This window comes from Mixophyes fleayi, chromosome 6 (genome assembly GCF_038048845.1).
Source record: "Mixophyes fleayi isolate aMixFle1 chromosome 6, aMixFle1.hap1, whole genome shotgun sequence".
NCBI classification, from domain to species: domain Eukaryota; kingdom Metazoa; phylum Chordata; class Amphibia; order Anura; family Limnodynastidae; genus Mixophyes; species Mixophyes fleayi.
The window spans coordinates 140269852-140284351 of NC_134407.1; the positions used below are offsets into that span (position 1 = coordinate 140269852).

The 14500-nt window shown below is 40.8% G+C and overlaps 1 protein-coding gene across 5 annotated transcripts in view; it reads left to right on the plus strand.

Annotated features, from left to right (window-relative positions):
• LOC142094428 (bactericidal permeability-increasing protein-like) overlaps nt 1–14500 on the plus strand; it is a 42421-nt gene that overhangs the window by 14957 nt on the left and 12964 nt on the right. For all 5 annotated transcript variants that reach the window (XM_075176548.1, XM_075176549.1, XM_075176547.1 and 2 more), the window contains 8 exons: nt 2287–2350; nt 2441–2501; nt 3175–3266; nt 3353–3529; nt 7698–7757; nt 8085–8255; nt 9227–9294; nt 11944–11986. In XM_075176548.1, coding sequence (XP_075032649.1) covers nt 2287–2350; nt 2441–2501; nt 3175–3266; nt 3353–3529; nt 7698–7757; nt 8085–8255; nt 9227–9294; nt 11944–11986 — 736 coding nt within the window. The remainder of the gene's footprint in view (nt 1–2286; nt 2351–2440; nt 2502–3174; nt 3267–3352; nt 3530–7697; nt 7758–8084; nt 8256–9226; nt 9295–11943; nt 11987–14500) is intronic.

Genomic DNA, 14500 nt, shown 5'->3' on the forward strand with positions numbered 1-14500 from the left:
TAAATAATGAAGGAAGAGGAGCTATTAGATACACTCTATTAGATCTAAAATCCCAAATCAAAAGTCTACTAATGGACAACTCTTCTCTAGAGCACCCACTTCCCTCCCATGTAGCTGGTAATGGTCCGGGAAAGGTGCAGTATTGACAAATTTTTCAAAATGTAGTTATTCTTTAAAAATCTTTTTATAAATAAGCGATTAGAGAAAGAGGTTACAGGAATCCACTTGGACTTAACATCACTGAAAATAAGTGCAGCAGCCTATTTAGCAGTGGATTATGGGAGGGTCTCAGTTTGAAGCCACAGATATAATTTTTTTTAATGATGAAAAGTATTATGATGAGGGTCACATAAAGAATTGTTGGATGTGCGAAAAAGGGATAATTAAAAATATTTCGTTAAATATAAACACATTTTTTCTAGGTATTTTATATAGCTCAGTTAAACACAATCATTTTTTATATAAAGTTCTGGTCAACATTACAGGCATCCTTGAATTTTTCGTATTACCTATGCAATATTTTCAGAAATCAATGGAAATGTACCAACTTCGTAACATCAGAATATTTTAATAGGATGTTCAAAGTTATAAACCCCAAAAACTTTCTTTTTCAAATTACATGTGTCAAAGGCGAAATATAAAATACGACCTGAACAGTAATAATAATCATAATCAAATATTAAGGAAGGTTGTCCATAATATTTGATTATTGTTATCGTAGATTAGTAAGGCGCCACAGTGCTCCGCAGCGCCGTGCAGCAGGGAAAATAGTACATATATAAAACAGACATAAAAGGTATATAAAATAAAGGCAGACATGAAAACAAAGAGTATGAAGGACCCTGATCATTAGAGAGCTTACATTCTAAGTGAATTGGTTGCATACCATTTAGCAACAATGACTGCCTCCAAACATTTCTTGTAGCCAGCTATAATCTTCTTGCTCCATTCTGCTGGTAGTTCTTCCCACTCTTCCATTTCAGTTTATTGAAGCTCTTGAATGTTTGCAGGATTCTTTTCCCAATGGAAGATTACAGCTCTCTCCAAAGATTTTCAGTTGGATTGAGACCAGGACTCATTGCTGGGCAGTTTAAAATGGCCCATTGTTTCCCTTGCAAGCATCCTTTTATGTTTTTAAATGTGTGTTTTGGGTCTTTATCCTGCTGGAGAACCCATTTTCTTCGACCCAAACATAGTTTTCTTACACTGGGGAGCACATTTGCATCCAAAATGCCTTGTTAATGCTCTGATTTAATGATTTCTTCAATACGGTAGAGGCCTGCAATACCAGAGGCTGCAAAGCAGCCCCACAACATTATGGATCCTCAACCATAAAGCCTTTGTTTAGTGTGCGGGGTATGGTACATGTTGAATCCATCACTCCAGGGGGTAAATGTATCAAGCTGCGAGTTTCCGGCGGGTTTGAAAAGTGGAGATGTTGCCTATAGCAACCAATCAAAATTCTAGTTATCAGTTATTTAGTACATTATACAAAAGGATAGCTAAAAACTTGATTGGTTGCTATAGGCAACATCTCCCCTTTTCAAACCCACCGGAAACTCACAGCTTGATACATTTACCCCCAGATTGTTCCAGGTCAGCCTCTAGCTCTTTGGATGTGTTGCGTGGTGTTTTTTCCACAGTTCGTACCAACCTTGAAAGACTTCTCTCATCGATTTTCTTATTCCCCATATTCAGGGAGAGTTTTCACAGTTCCATGAGTAGCAAATTCTTAATAACATTGCCCACAGTTGAAATAGGGATGCCAATATATTTGGAGATGGCCTTGTACCCCTTAGAGGTCTTGTGATTGGTGATAATAGCCCTTCTCATGCTCTCAGGCAGCTCTCTTGTCTTTAAGACACCATTGTCACCATTGTGACAATGTAACAGGGACTTTTAAACATTAAAGCTATCATTCATTGGTGCCTCTAATTTCTAATTTATCACACTTGAGTCTAATCTAGTTCTTTTTTTCAAATTGATTTGAATTGCTCAAAAGGGTGCCAATAATTGTGTCATGGCAATCTTTCACTTTTATTCCTACTTTATTCCTCCTTTTTATTCCTACTATTGCTTTTTTTAAATTGTTATTGTTTTATGCTTAGCTGTTCTGTGCCATACATGATTGTCTATAGACCAAAGCTGTTACACTACATTCCTTTTTTCAGGAGATATTGTACATGGTGTATTTAAAATTCAGGGTTGCCAATAATGTTGACCACAACTGTATTAATGTAACATAGTGACTTTATTTACCCTTTAGCATTTTTTGTGCACCCACAGATGGCTCCTCAGCATGTTTAAAGATGCAATTGTGGGACCCATACATGATGCCCTGGATAGTCAGGTATGTACAGAGGTACCGATAATCAACACTCTTTTGAAGTAGAGTGAAAATGACATCAACCTTAGTGTATGTCTTCTTTTATTTCTGCAGATTTGTCCCCAGTTTAATGAAGCAGTGACACAAATGGAGGAATTATTAAGCAGTCTACCAGGTAAATGAATCTACCATACCTATGTTTGTAATTGGCCTAATATGTGCACCAAACACAATCCTGGATATATAATTAGCCATATAAACAGGTTCCTATAAGCTTCTATGGTGGAAAGGAACATGAGCCTTGACTACAAGCAGTAAAACTGTAACTGATTTGTCTTAAGCACACCTGCTGTTACCTTTCTAGGTAAGTAGCTACAGATATACCGTACATATTATCTGAAAACCTAAAAAGAAAACTGATTTAACACCGCTTCATAGGGCATGAATATTGTCTAGCGGGGTCATTGGTGTACACGTGCCAACTGAGCATTGTCATGTGACTTGCTGTCATTGTCAGTATACCAGCGCTACCTGTAGAGCATGCTCGGCAATACCATACAGAGATTTCATGTCCAAGAACCGTTGGTGCATCTTAGGTTCCCTGCATCTACATTCTGTAGAGACATGAGCTCTTCAGGAAACAGGTCATTTTTAATAGACGAAGAAGATGTGAGGGACTATTACAGTGGAACTACCAACATAGAAATAACATAGAAACCTATGACATGTTAAAACTGATGCAAAGCTTGGAAACATAACTAAGGCATTATTTAACCATAAAGAGTATGATTCCACCAATGCCACAAGTGAACATACATGTTGTATTTCTGTACTTTGTGATATTGCAGTTTCCTGGTCTGTGGATTCTGTTTCCTCTCTGGAATTCCCCTTGATGGGTCCTCCTCTGATCACAGAGAAGAGTCTGGATCTCCTTGTAAAGGTAGATGTGGGGACAGTGGTGGTGGCACAAGCAAAATGTGCATTAATGCATTTTCAGGATTATTTTTCCTTTGATATTAATCTCAGGGTCAGTTTGTAAATCGATCGCAACACTGGGATGTGCCTTATCCACCAGAAAAACTTATCCTGCCGGACCTCGACTCCCGTATGTTGCTGCTGGCTCTCTCCGAGTTCTCTGCAAATTCAGCAGGAATTGTACACTACAAAGCTGGGATTTTGAAGAGTAATATCACTGATGATATGGTTAGTGGAAATTTTTTCGTATAGGTGGATAGAAGTCAGTTATACTGATTGTGACTTATTTCTATCACCAAGAGGGCAGATAATAAATGACAAGACTATGAACTCAGCATTACATTAGGATGGTGACCTATGGGAGTCTTGGGTGACATAGAATGTAGCAGTGTATGAGTAGGTGTAGTTGATAGAGGTGATGGGGTTATCACAATGTAAGGAGAATGTAGCAGTGTATGTGTAGGTGTAGTTGATAGAGGTGATGGGGTTATCACAATGTAAGGAGAATGTAGCAGTGTATGTGTAGGTGTATTTGATAGAGGTGATGGGGTTATCACAATGTAAGAAGAATGTAGCAGTGTATGTGTAGGTGTAGTTGATAGAGGTGATGGGGTTATCACAATGTAAGGAGAATGTAGCAGTGTATGTGTAGGTGTAGTTGATAGAGGTGATGGGGCTATCACAATGTAAGGAGAATGTAGCAGTGTATGTGTAGGTGTAGTTGATAGAGGTAATGGGGCTATCACAATGTAAGGAGAATGTAGCAGTGTATGAGTAGGTGTAGTTGATAGAGGTGATGGGGTTATCACAATGTAAGGAGAATGTAGCAGTGTATGTGTAGGTGTAGTTGATAGAGGTGATGGGGTTATCACAATGTAAGGAGAATGTAGCAGTGTATGTGTAGGTGTAGTTGATAGAGGTGATGGGGTTATCACAATGTAAGGAGAATGTAGCAGTGTATGTGTAGGTGTAGTTGATAGAGATGATGGGGTTATCACAATGTAAGGAGAATGTAGCAGTGTATGTGTAGGTGTAGTTGATAGAGGTGATGGGGTTATCACAATGTAAGGAAAATGTAGCAGTGTATGTGTAGGTGTACTTGACAGAGGTGATGGGGTTATCACAATGTAAGGAAAATGTAGCAGTGTATGTGTAGGTGTAGTTGATAGAGATGATGGGGTTATCACAATGTAAGGAGAATGTAGCAGTGTATGTGTAGGTGTATTTGATAGAGGTGATGGGGTTATCACAATGTAAGGAGAATGTAGCAGTGTATGTGTAGGTGTACTTGATAGAGGTGATGGGGTTATCACAATGTAAGGAGAATGTAGCAGTGTATGTGTAGGTGTAGTTGATAGAGGTGATGGGGCTATCACAATGTAAGGAGAATGTAGCAGTGTATGTGTAGGTGTAGTTGATAGAGGTAATGGGGCTATCACAATGTAAGGAGAATGTAGCAGTGTATGAGTAGGTGTAGTTGATAGAGGTGATGGGGTTATCACAATGTAAGGAGAATGTAGCAGTGTATGTGTAGGTGTAGTTGATAGAGGTGATGGGGTTATCACAATGTAAGGAGAATGTAGCAGTGTAGGTGTAGTTGATAGAGGTGATGGGGTTATCACAATGTAAGGAGAATGTAGCAGTGTATGTGTAGGTGTATTTGATAGAGGTGATGGGGTTATCACAATGTAAGGTGAATGTAGCAGTGTATGTGTAGGTGTACTTGATAGAGGTGATGGGGTTATCACAATGTAAGGAGAATGTAGCAGTGTATGTGTAGGTGTAGTTGATAGAGGTGATGGGGTTATCACAATGTAAGGAGAATGTAGCAGTGTATGTGTAGGTGTACTTGATAGAGGTGATGGGGCTATCACAATGTAAGGAAAATGTAGCAGTGTATGAGTAGGTGTAGTTGATAGAGGTGATGGGGCTATCACAATGTAAGGAGAATGTAGCAGTGTATGAGTAAGTGTATTTGATAGAGGTGATGGGGTTATCACAATGTAAGGAGAATGTAGCAGTGTATGAGTAGATGTAGTTGATAGAGGTGATGGGGTTATCACAATGTAAGGAGAATGTAGCAGTGTATGTGTAGGTGTATTTGATAGAGGTGATGGGGTTATCACAATGTAAGGAAAATGTAGCAGTGTATGTGTAGGTGTATTTGATAGAGGTGATGGGGTTATCACAATGTAAGGAGAATGTAGCAGTCTATGTGTAGGTGTACTTGATAGAGATGATGGGGCTATCACAATGTAAGGAGAATGTAGCAGTGTATGAGTAGGTGTATTTGATAGAGGTGATGGGGTTATCACAATGTAAGGAGAATGTAGCAGTGTATGTGTAGGTGTAGTTGATAGAGGTGATGGGGTTATCACAATGTAAGGAGAATGTAGCAGTGTATGTGTAGGTGTAGTTGATAGAGGTGATGGGGTTATCACAATGTAAGGAGAATGTAGCAGTGTATGTGTAGGTGTATTTGATAGAGGTGAAGGGGTTATCACAATGTAAGGAGAATGTAGCAGTGTATGTGTAGGGGTAGTTGATAGAGATGATGGGGCTATCACAATGTAAGGAGAATGTAGCAGTGTATGAGTAGGTGTAGTTGATAGAGGTGATGGGGCTATCACAATGTAAGGAGAATGTAGCAGTGTATGAGTAGGTGTATTTGATAGAGGTGATGGGGTTATCACAATGTAAGGAGAATGTAGCAGTGTAGGTGTAGTTGATAGAGGTGATGGGGTTATCACAATGTAAGGAGAATGTATTAGAGTATGTGTAGTTGATAGGGAATATCACAACGGTGGAGGGGTAAAACAGAGTGGGGGTAATGTATCACTAAGGGACTTATATAGAGTTGGACGCAAGTCCAATTTTGATGCATAAAATGCACTTTTGCTTACTGCACATGCATAAAAAAAAGTGCACATATAAGTCTGTATGTAGACATGAGGGAGGGAGGTACATGGAGTACATGGAGTACAGTAAAGGTGTTTTGTGCACCGTACATACAACACAGAGGTGGATGCAGCCACAGATATGCCTTTCTGTAGGCGTATCAGTTGCAGCTGCTTGCGGTGGTAGTCTGTATAGCAATGATTCTAATAATGACACTAGCTATTTAGACAAAAAAATACTTATTAAGATAAAGCCGCTTTAAAATCAAAAATCTCACTGTCGCAATTCTCAGTGACACCAATTCCGGTGTCTGTCCTTTTCTGCATCCGGAATTTGTCACCCCTGCCGGACATGTTCTGTGTGTGTGTTCTGGTAAGTCTGTACATTGACCATGTCGGCTTTATGGTAATAGGTATTGTCTAAATAGCTGGTGTCATTATTATCATTATTGAAAATTCACACCCCACCGCTGCTTGACCCTGGTGCAAGGTCCACGCTGATGATCACTATTGCGGACCTTGCTAGTATGTTAAAAAATTAAATAAAAAATGCATGTACACCAACCCCCCCCCCCTCCTCCTATAAATTTCCTCCAGCTCTACCTGACCCCCTTTACGTGTAAATGTGGTTGATAGAGGTGTTAAGGTGGTATGAGAAGCGAGCGAGAGGGGAAAAATGGATAAGGGACATAGGCTGACCAGCAGGCGTTCCACTGCCAATCACTAACCAATCGCTTTATTTACACAATTAACCCATAGCCAATATAAATTTACCATATTCAATCATTGCGGCATGTTCTACCTACCATGTAAGCACCATAATAATTCACCCCAGAGACCAGCCCCTTGGTGTATACAAACCTTTCACTAGCACCTGGCACACCATCCATGGTGTACCAATCTTTAAAGCTAGAGCCAGGTGTGCAGCTTGCCTTCCAGGGTGATTTTGCACCCTGGTTTCTCTTGACTCCCCCCCCACACACACACACACACACTGCCACACACTGCCACTGTCTAGCCCAGAATCTTTTCTAGGGCCTTTGGCACAACATTGTTAAATAGTTCTGGAGCAATGTCTGACAGATGTACCCTGTCACACCTGTATAGACCTGCTGAGATGTGCAGAAGCAGGAATCATAAATTGGAATGCTGCCTGTTTCCCCTTGCTCTTAGCCCCCTTCCCCCCACCACAGCTCACTGGTTTCCCTGCACTAGAACGTGAGAAAGGGAGACCAGGCTTTCCTACTCATCCCCCTTTTTCGCAGTATGCCCACTAGCCGCACTATGCCCAATTACAGTGCCATCGCCCCCATTTATCACAATATAAGAAGAATGTACCATGGTACAGTATGTATAGAGGAAGTTGATGGAGACGAAGAGGTTATCACAATGTGGGTAGAGCGTAGCACTGTATGCATAGGTAAAATTTATGAAGGAAAAGACTGTATGTATGTATGTATGTATGTATGTAGACTAAACTGACTTGGTGTTTGTTTCAGATCCCCAAGCAGTCACCCCTGCGTCTAAACACAAAAAATTTAGGAGTCTTTGTGCCAGAGGTAAGAAAAGTCCAGAGGATCTGAAAGTCTGTGTTATAAAACGTATCTTGTGGCTGTGGATTTCTGTAACAATCAGTGGCCGAAGTTTAAATGTAGAAGTGGTGATATGGAAAATGTAACTGAATAGAATTTGATAGTTTTACAGTAACGGCAGCAGGAGAAGTGGCGGTATGTCATACCACCATATACCAGCCAACTTCCACCACTGGTACCAATGTTGTCAGACAATTTTTTCCAGTGTTCTTAGTGTGTTTTTACTGTTAACTGTGATTCAATATGATGATTTGAGCAGAAATGTCAACATTATTCCACCGTCTCCTTTTACAGCTCCCCAGTCGTTTCCCAGACTCACCCCCAATACTCCTCCAGGTCTCTGCCCGCTCAGCCCCTAACGTGACCTGCCAACCTGATTCTTTAACCGTGGGAGTTTCTGTAGACATGAAGTTCTTTGTCATGTATCCTGACCGTCCACTGGTGCCCATTTTCCAGATGCAAGCTGTGAGTGCAATGTGTGATGTATGTGGGGACCAGATAATCAACTGCAGTGAAAGACATTTTTAGATGCAAACTGGTTTTGAGGAGTTTAAGTCACACTGGGTGAAGTCTGCAGTGTCCGCATTGAAAAGACAATAACTTGAGATGAGCACTTAGTCTTAGTGACAACTCAATGGTAGAAGCAGGAAGTGAAGTCTGTGTATAAGGGGCAGGGAGGGAAGTCTGTAGATAAGGGGCAGGAAGGGAAGTCTGTAGATAAGGGGCAGGAAGGGAAGTCAGTGTATAAGGGGCAGGAAGGGAAGTCTGTAGATAAGGGGCAGGAAGGGAAGTCAGTGTATAAGGGGCAGGAAGGGAAGTCTGTAGATAAGGGGCAGGAAGGGAAGTCAGTGTATAAGGGGCAGGAAGGGAAGTCTGTAGATAAGGGGCAGGAAGGGAAGTCTATGTATAAGGGGGAGGAAGGGAAGTCTGCGCTCCAGAGGCAGGTAGGGAAATCTTTGTGCAGAAGGCAGAAAGCACTTAGCGCCAACTCAGTGGTAGAAGCTGGAAGGGAAGTCTGCATGCTAGAGGCAGGAAGGACAGTGTGTGTAGAGGTGGCAAGAAGGAAAATCTGCGCACAGGATACAGAAAGGAAAGTCTGCATGCAGGAGGCCTTTAGTGGGATCTAGTCGCAGGAGGCCATGATTAGGGAAGGCTGTGTGCAGGAGGCAGGAACGGAAGTCTCCACACCTGTGGCAAGGGAATTCTGTGTGCAGGAGGTACGAAGGCAAGTTTGTGCACAGGTGGCAGGGATGGAAATCTATGTAGAGAAGACAAGAAATGACGTCTATGCTCAGGAGGCAGTATGTTAAGTTTGGGAGAATCTTAAGTCCTGGAGAGGATGCCAATGAGATGTCCAGAATATTTTTTGTGCCTATAGGAGAGAACAGAACATTTATTATAAACGGTTGATGTGAGCCAATTTTTCGTTTGCACAGGATGCCCTGACTGAGGTTAATGTAGTACTGTCTGAAGAGACACTGGGAGCAACATTATCTGTAAAAAAGTGAGTGTGTTGAATTAATCTTCTTCCTTCCTTTATAACCAACATCAATACTCCCTTCCCTGAATACTGCATATAATGGTATAAAGTTAGTTTTAGGTTTTAATTTCAAAAGAGTCTTTCATGTTGGACTACACACATTGGGCCCCAAATACAGTTGGAGGTACGTCTGTTTTATTTGCATAAAATATACATTTCTGCATTGCACATGTGCAGTGCCGGAATTCATATGCAGATCTGTTGATAATTATTTTTATTCCCCTCTTCCAGCACTCAAACACTACCCAATTCTAAACTAACTTCAGTGTAATAATGTCCAATTTGTTAGCAGCTCCTTCTTCCCATTGTTCCACAACCCACCCTGGATAGTTCTAAAGACAGAAAAAATAAAGGAAAAGGGCGCTCATAGTGTAGTAAGTTAAACGTTATCAATAATATGCTGATAAAAAGCAGCGTACGTTGTAACAAAGAAATTCTGCTTATCTTTAGTGGATTTCTTTCTAGCCAGTTTCTCCTTATTTGCACAATTACAGCCAAACAATGGTGTCTTTTACATTAGAAATAAGCAGAGACCGGAAATACCGAGACACATGTATAAAATCCAACTGACAATTTATTTTAAAGACCAATTAAAATCCTTTACATTGGGAAAAACAATCAGAGGCAGCTTATCTGTGTGAAAAGCGGCTCCAACTCCAGTTGAAGGAGCTCTGTGTGTCCGGACACTACTATAAATTTTCCAATGTCTAACTTCTCCACAGGGAGCCAACAATCGTTACAGAAAACTGTGAGGGCGACCACCCTACGCATTTCGTTCTTAGAACTAGTTGATATACGACTGATGAAGTTCTAAGAACGAAACGCTGTATCATTTGCACCAGCTGCAAATGTAAGTGCCGACTGATATTGATGACAGACATGTATGTGAGCCAGAACACGTGTCTGCAAGTTAGAGAAACTATAACAATGCATTTTATGTACAGTACGCATTAAGAACAGTCCTGATTTCATGATTTTAAAAATAAATAAATAATGTTTAACATATTTTTGTATTACTGATTATAGTATTAATAGTTGGAAATTAATTTTATAGAATTTTATCTTTTTTGCATGCGTTCTGATGGGACTTGATATTGCTGGTGGGGAAAGTGCATGTGGCTAGGACAAGGCAGAAGAATTATCAGCTACAAATATTAAAGCAGCCATTGTCGACTAGTAATTCTGAGCAGCTATCAATGGTGCAGTACAGTTGGAATAGGGGATACAGTGAAAGATAGATACATGAAAGATGAATTAGTGATGTAGAAATCTTAAGACAGTCAGCTGCTGGCAACCATGGCTGTCCTTCACCATTTACATTACCTGAACCCACATCCTCTTTGGTTGTGGAAAAGTCTTTTGCTTTTGTGCTGCTGTGCTCTTGTGAGTACCTGCCAACAACTAGTAGCAGTGTGCCTGGTAATTTGCTACTGCAGGACACACGGCCGACTTGTCCCTCACGTTCACAGACGTTGTGGAGGCAGCTGCTACCACCAAGGAGTCTGCAGACATCACCAAAAGAGAGAGAGAGAGTATTATTATTGTGTATCAATATGGCACCACAAAGGTCTGCAGCGACATACAATGGCATCAGTAATGACTTTTGAACTCACAGGGCCTAGCTGCTGAGATGACGTCTTAGTAGATATTCAAAACAACCGTCCTTGGTGTGATGACGCCTCCTCTTTCATTTTGAAATGGCCATCACATCCTTTTAGATGTTTTCTATCTGTGAAAAGATGATTATGTGGGAGGTAAGGCACAGAGCTGATCTAAAGGGCAGCAATCTCCTCTGTGACTTCTTACATCCGTAACAATACACTCCTTCACTTACATTATAGATAATTAATAAATCTACAGGAAACTCCTCAAATCTGGCTGCGGGTGATTAATGTGTACATATGAGAATGTAAAATGCTGTTAAAAATTTTACTCATGTAAAGATTGGCAATCATGATGTAATTTGGATACCCCCGCTCTTTATATCTGGCTGGATATATAAATAGGATATCATGTAAGGATGCTGCTTAATAAAGATTAGTTCCTCCCCATGTGTCTGATTCCCTATATTTTTACCTTAGAACAAGCGGTGTAAAATTTGCAAAAGTTCTGCTTGCAAAAACTGGTAAATTTCTTTTTTGTTTAACAAGACATTCACAAAAGCTTTCTGAGTTTTTTTCGTCTTTAATTATAATTAAAATATAACATTGTGGCCCAAACGTACACCATACTTGCCAACTCTCCCGGAAGGTCCGGGAGACTCCCGCATTTTGCGAGAGTCTCCCAGACTCCCGGGCGAGTGTGGCAATCTCCCAAATTCTTCCTAGTAAAGTGGGCAGAATTAGATCCCAAACGCCGCGATTCCCATCACGCCCCCCTCCACTGGGTGGCTCCCGGAAGGGAGCTGAAGAAAGTCGGCAACTATGACGTACACGTTCACCTACAGTCAAAAAATTGCAGCCTTGTGTGTGTACTTTGAGTTGCCCATACGTTAAACATTTTAAATGGTATTGAACAGTTAACCTTCAATGCCATTTTCCCTTTTCTCATCACTAAATGTTGTACATCTGCAGTCTCCTGTCAGGTGACTCTTCATGTGTTGTGTTGTTGCAGTTTCTCGCTCGCCCTGGTTCACTCTGATGTGGGAGCTGTGAAGGTGAGTGTGTCATTCTCTCACCATCACCCATTTCACAATGGAGTGTGCTCCTGCCTTAAACAACTTACCATTTTATTTAAAGATTTTTTGTTTATCTGTGTGGAGTTTGCACGTTCTCCCCGTGTTTGTGTGGGTTTTCTCCGGGTGCTCCGGTTTCCTCCCACACTCCAAAAACATACTAGTAGGTTAATTGGCTGCTATCAAAATTGACCCTAGTCTCTCTCTCTCTCTGTTTGTGTGTGTTAGGGAATTTAGACTGTAAGCCCCAATGGGGCAGGGACTGATGTGAATGAGTTCTCTGTACAGCGCTGCGGAATCAGTGGCGCTATATAAATAAATGGTGATGATGATAATGATGTTAATTCAACTTAACCCCCCCCCCCCCCCCCCAAGAAAAACAACAACAACTACACAATACTCCTAAATGTAAAAACTCTATAGGAAGTTTACACGTGTCTACAACACTTGGTTTAGGTACGCCACCTATTGGCCATATACAGCACTGCAGCAGCTGTATCTTTTCTTATGGACTTTTTGGGGGTCTATTTTGCAATATAACCCCCTATCCTACATCTAAGTGTTAGCTAGATATACTCTCTTATTCCGTATTTTGGATATTATTCTCCCTAACTTCTCGTTCTCTGTTTTCGTTTAAGTTGACAGGTATTAAAGTAGAGTATATATACTAGGGATGAGCGCACTCGGATTTATGAAATCCGAGCCCACCCGAACGTTGCGGATCCGAGTCGGATCCGAGACAGATCCGGGTATTGGCGCCAAATTCAAAAGTGAAACTGAGGCTCTGACTCATAATCCCGTTGTCGGATCTCGCGATACTCGGATCCTATAAATTCCCCGCTAGTCGCCGCCATCTTCACTCGGGCATTGATCAGGGTAGAGGGAGGGTGTGTTAGGTGGTCCTCTGTGCTGTTTAGTTCTGTGCTGTTTAGTTCTGTGCTGTTTAGTTCTGTGCTGTTTAGTTCTGTGCTGTTTAGTGCTGTGCTGTGCTGTGCTGTGCTGTTTAGTGCTGTGCTGTGCTGTGCTGTGCTGTGCTGTGCTGTGCTGTGCTGTGCTGTGTTCTGCAGTATCAGTCCAGTGGTGCCGTGTGCTGTGCTCTGTCCTTCTGAGGTCAGTGGTGCTGCTGGGTCCTGTGCTGTGTCCTGTTCAGTCCAGTGGTGCTGTGTCCTGTGCTCTGTGCTTCTAAGGGCATAGTTATTTCCCCAATATTCCCCTGTGTTTAAAAAAATAAAAAAAAGTTTTTTTAAAAAATACCAAAAACTACTTTAATTTTTTTTAATTACCACAAAATTTGCACAACCAATCCTGCAGTATAAGCCCATTGGTACTGCAATATTACCAAGTTCACACATTCAGCAGTAAAAGTCCAGTGGTACTGCAATATTACAAAGTTTACACATTCTGCAATTTAAAAAAAAAAAATATATATAATAATTATAACCAAATTTGCAAAACCAATCCAGCATTATAAGTCCATTGGTACTGCAATATTACCAAGTTCACACATTCTGCAGTATCAGTCCAGTGGTGCTGTGTCCTGTGCTCTGTCCTGCTGAGTTCCGTAGTGCTGCTGGGTCCTGTGCCGTGTCCTGTTCAGTCCAGTGGTGCTGTGTCCTGTGCTCTGTGCTTCTAAGGGCATAGTTATTTCCCCACTATTCCCAAGTTTTTTAAAAATAAAAAAAAAGTAAAAAAAAATAAAAAATTTAAAAAAAAAAAAAATATAATAATTATAACCAAATTTGCAAAACCAATCCAGCAGTATAAGTCCATTGGTACTGCAATATTACCAAGTTCACACATTCTGCAGTATCAGTCCAGTGGTGCTGTGTCCTGTGCTCTGTCCTGCTGAGTTCCGTAGTGCTGCTGGGTCCTGTGCCGTGTCCTGTTCAGTCCAGTGGTGCTGTGTCCTGTGCTCTGTGCTTCTAAGGGCATAGTTATTTCCCCACTATTCCCAAGTTTTTTAAAAATAAAAAAAAAGTAAAAAAAAATAAAAAATTTAAAAAAATAAATAAATATAATAATTATAACCAAATTTGCAAAACCAATCCAGCAGTATAAGTCCATTGGTACTGCAATATTACCAAGTTCACACATTCTGCAGTATCAGTCCAGTGGTGCTGTGTCCTGTGCTCTGTCCTGCTGAGTTCCGTAGTGCTGCTGGGTCCTGTGCCGTGTCCTGTTCAGTCCAGTGGTGCTGTGTCCTGTGCTCTGTGCTTCTAAGGGCATAGTTATTTCCCCACTATTCCCAAGTTTTTTAAAAATAAAAAAAAAGTAAAAAAAAATTAAAAATTAAAAAAAAAAAAAAAATATAATAATTATAACCAAATTTGCAAAACCAATCCAGCAGTATAAGTCCATTGGTACTGCAATATTACCAAGTTCACACATTCTGCAGTATCTTGTGCTACATATAATGGAGACCAAAAATTTGGAGGATAAAGTAGGGAAAGATCAAGACCCACTTCCTCCTAATGCTGAAGCTGCTGCCACTAGTCA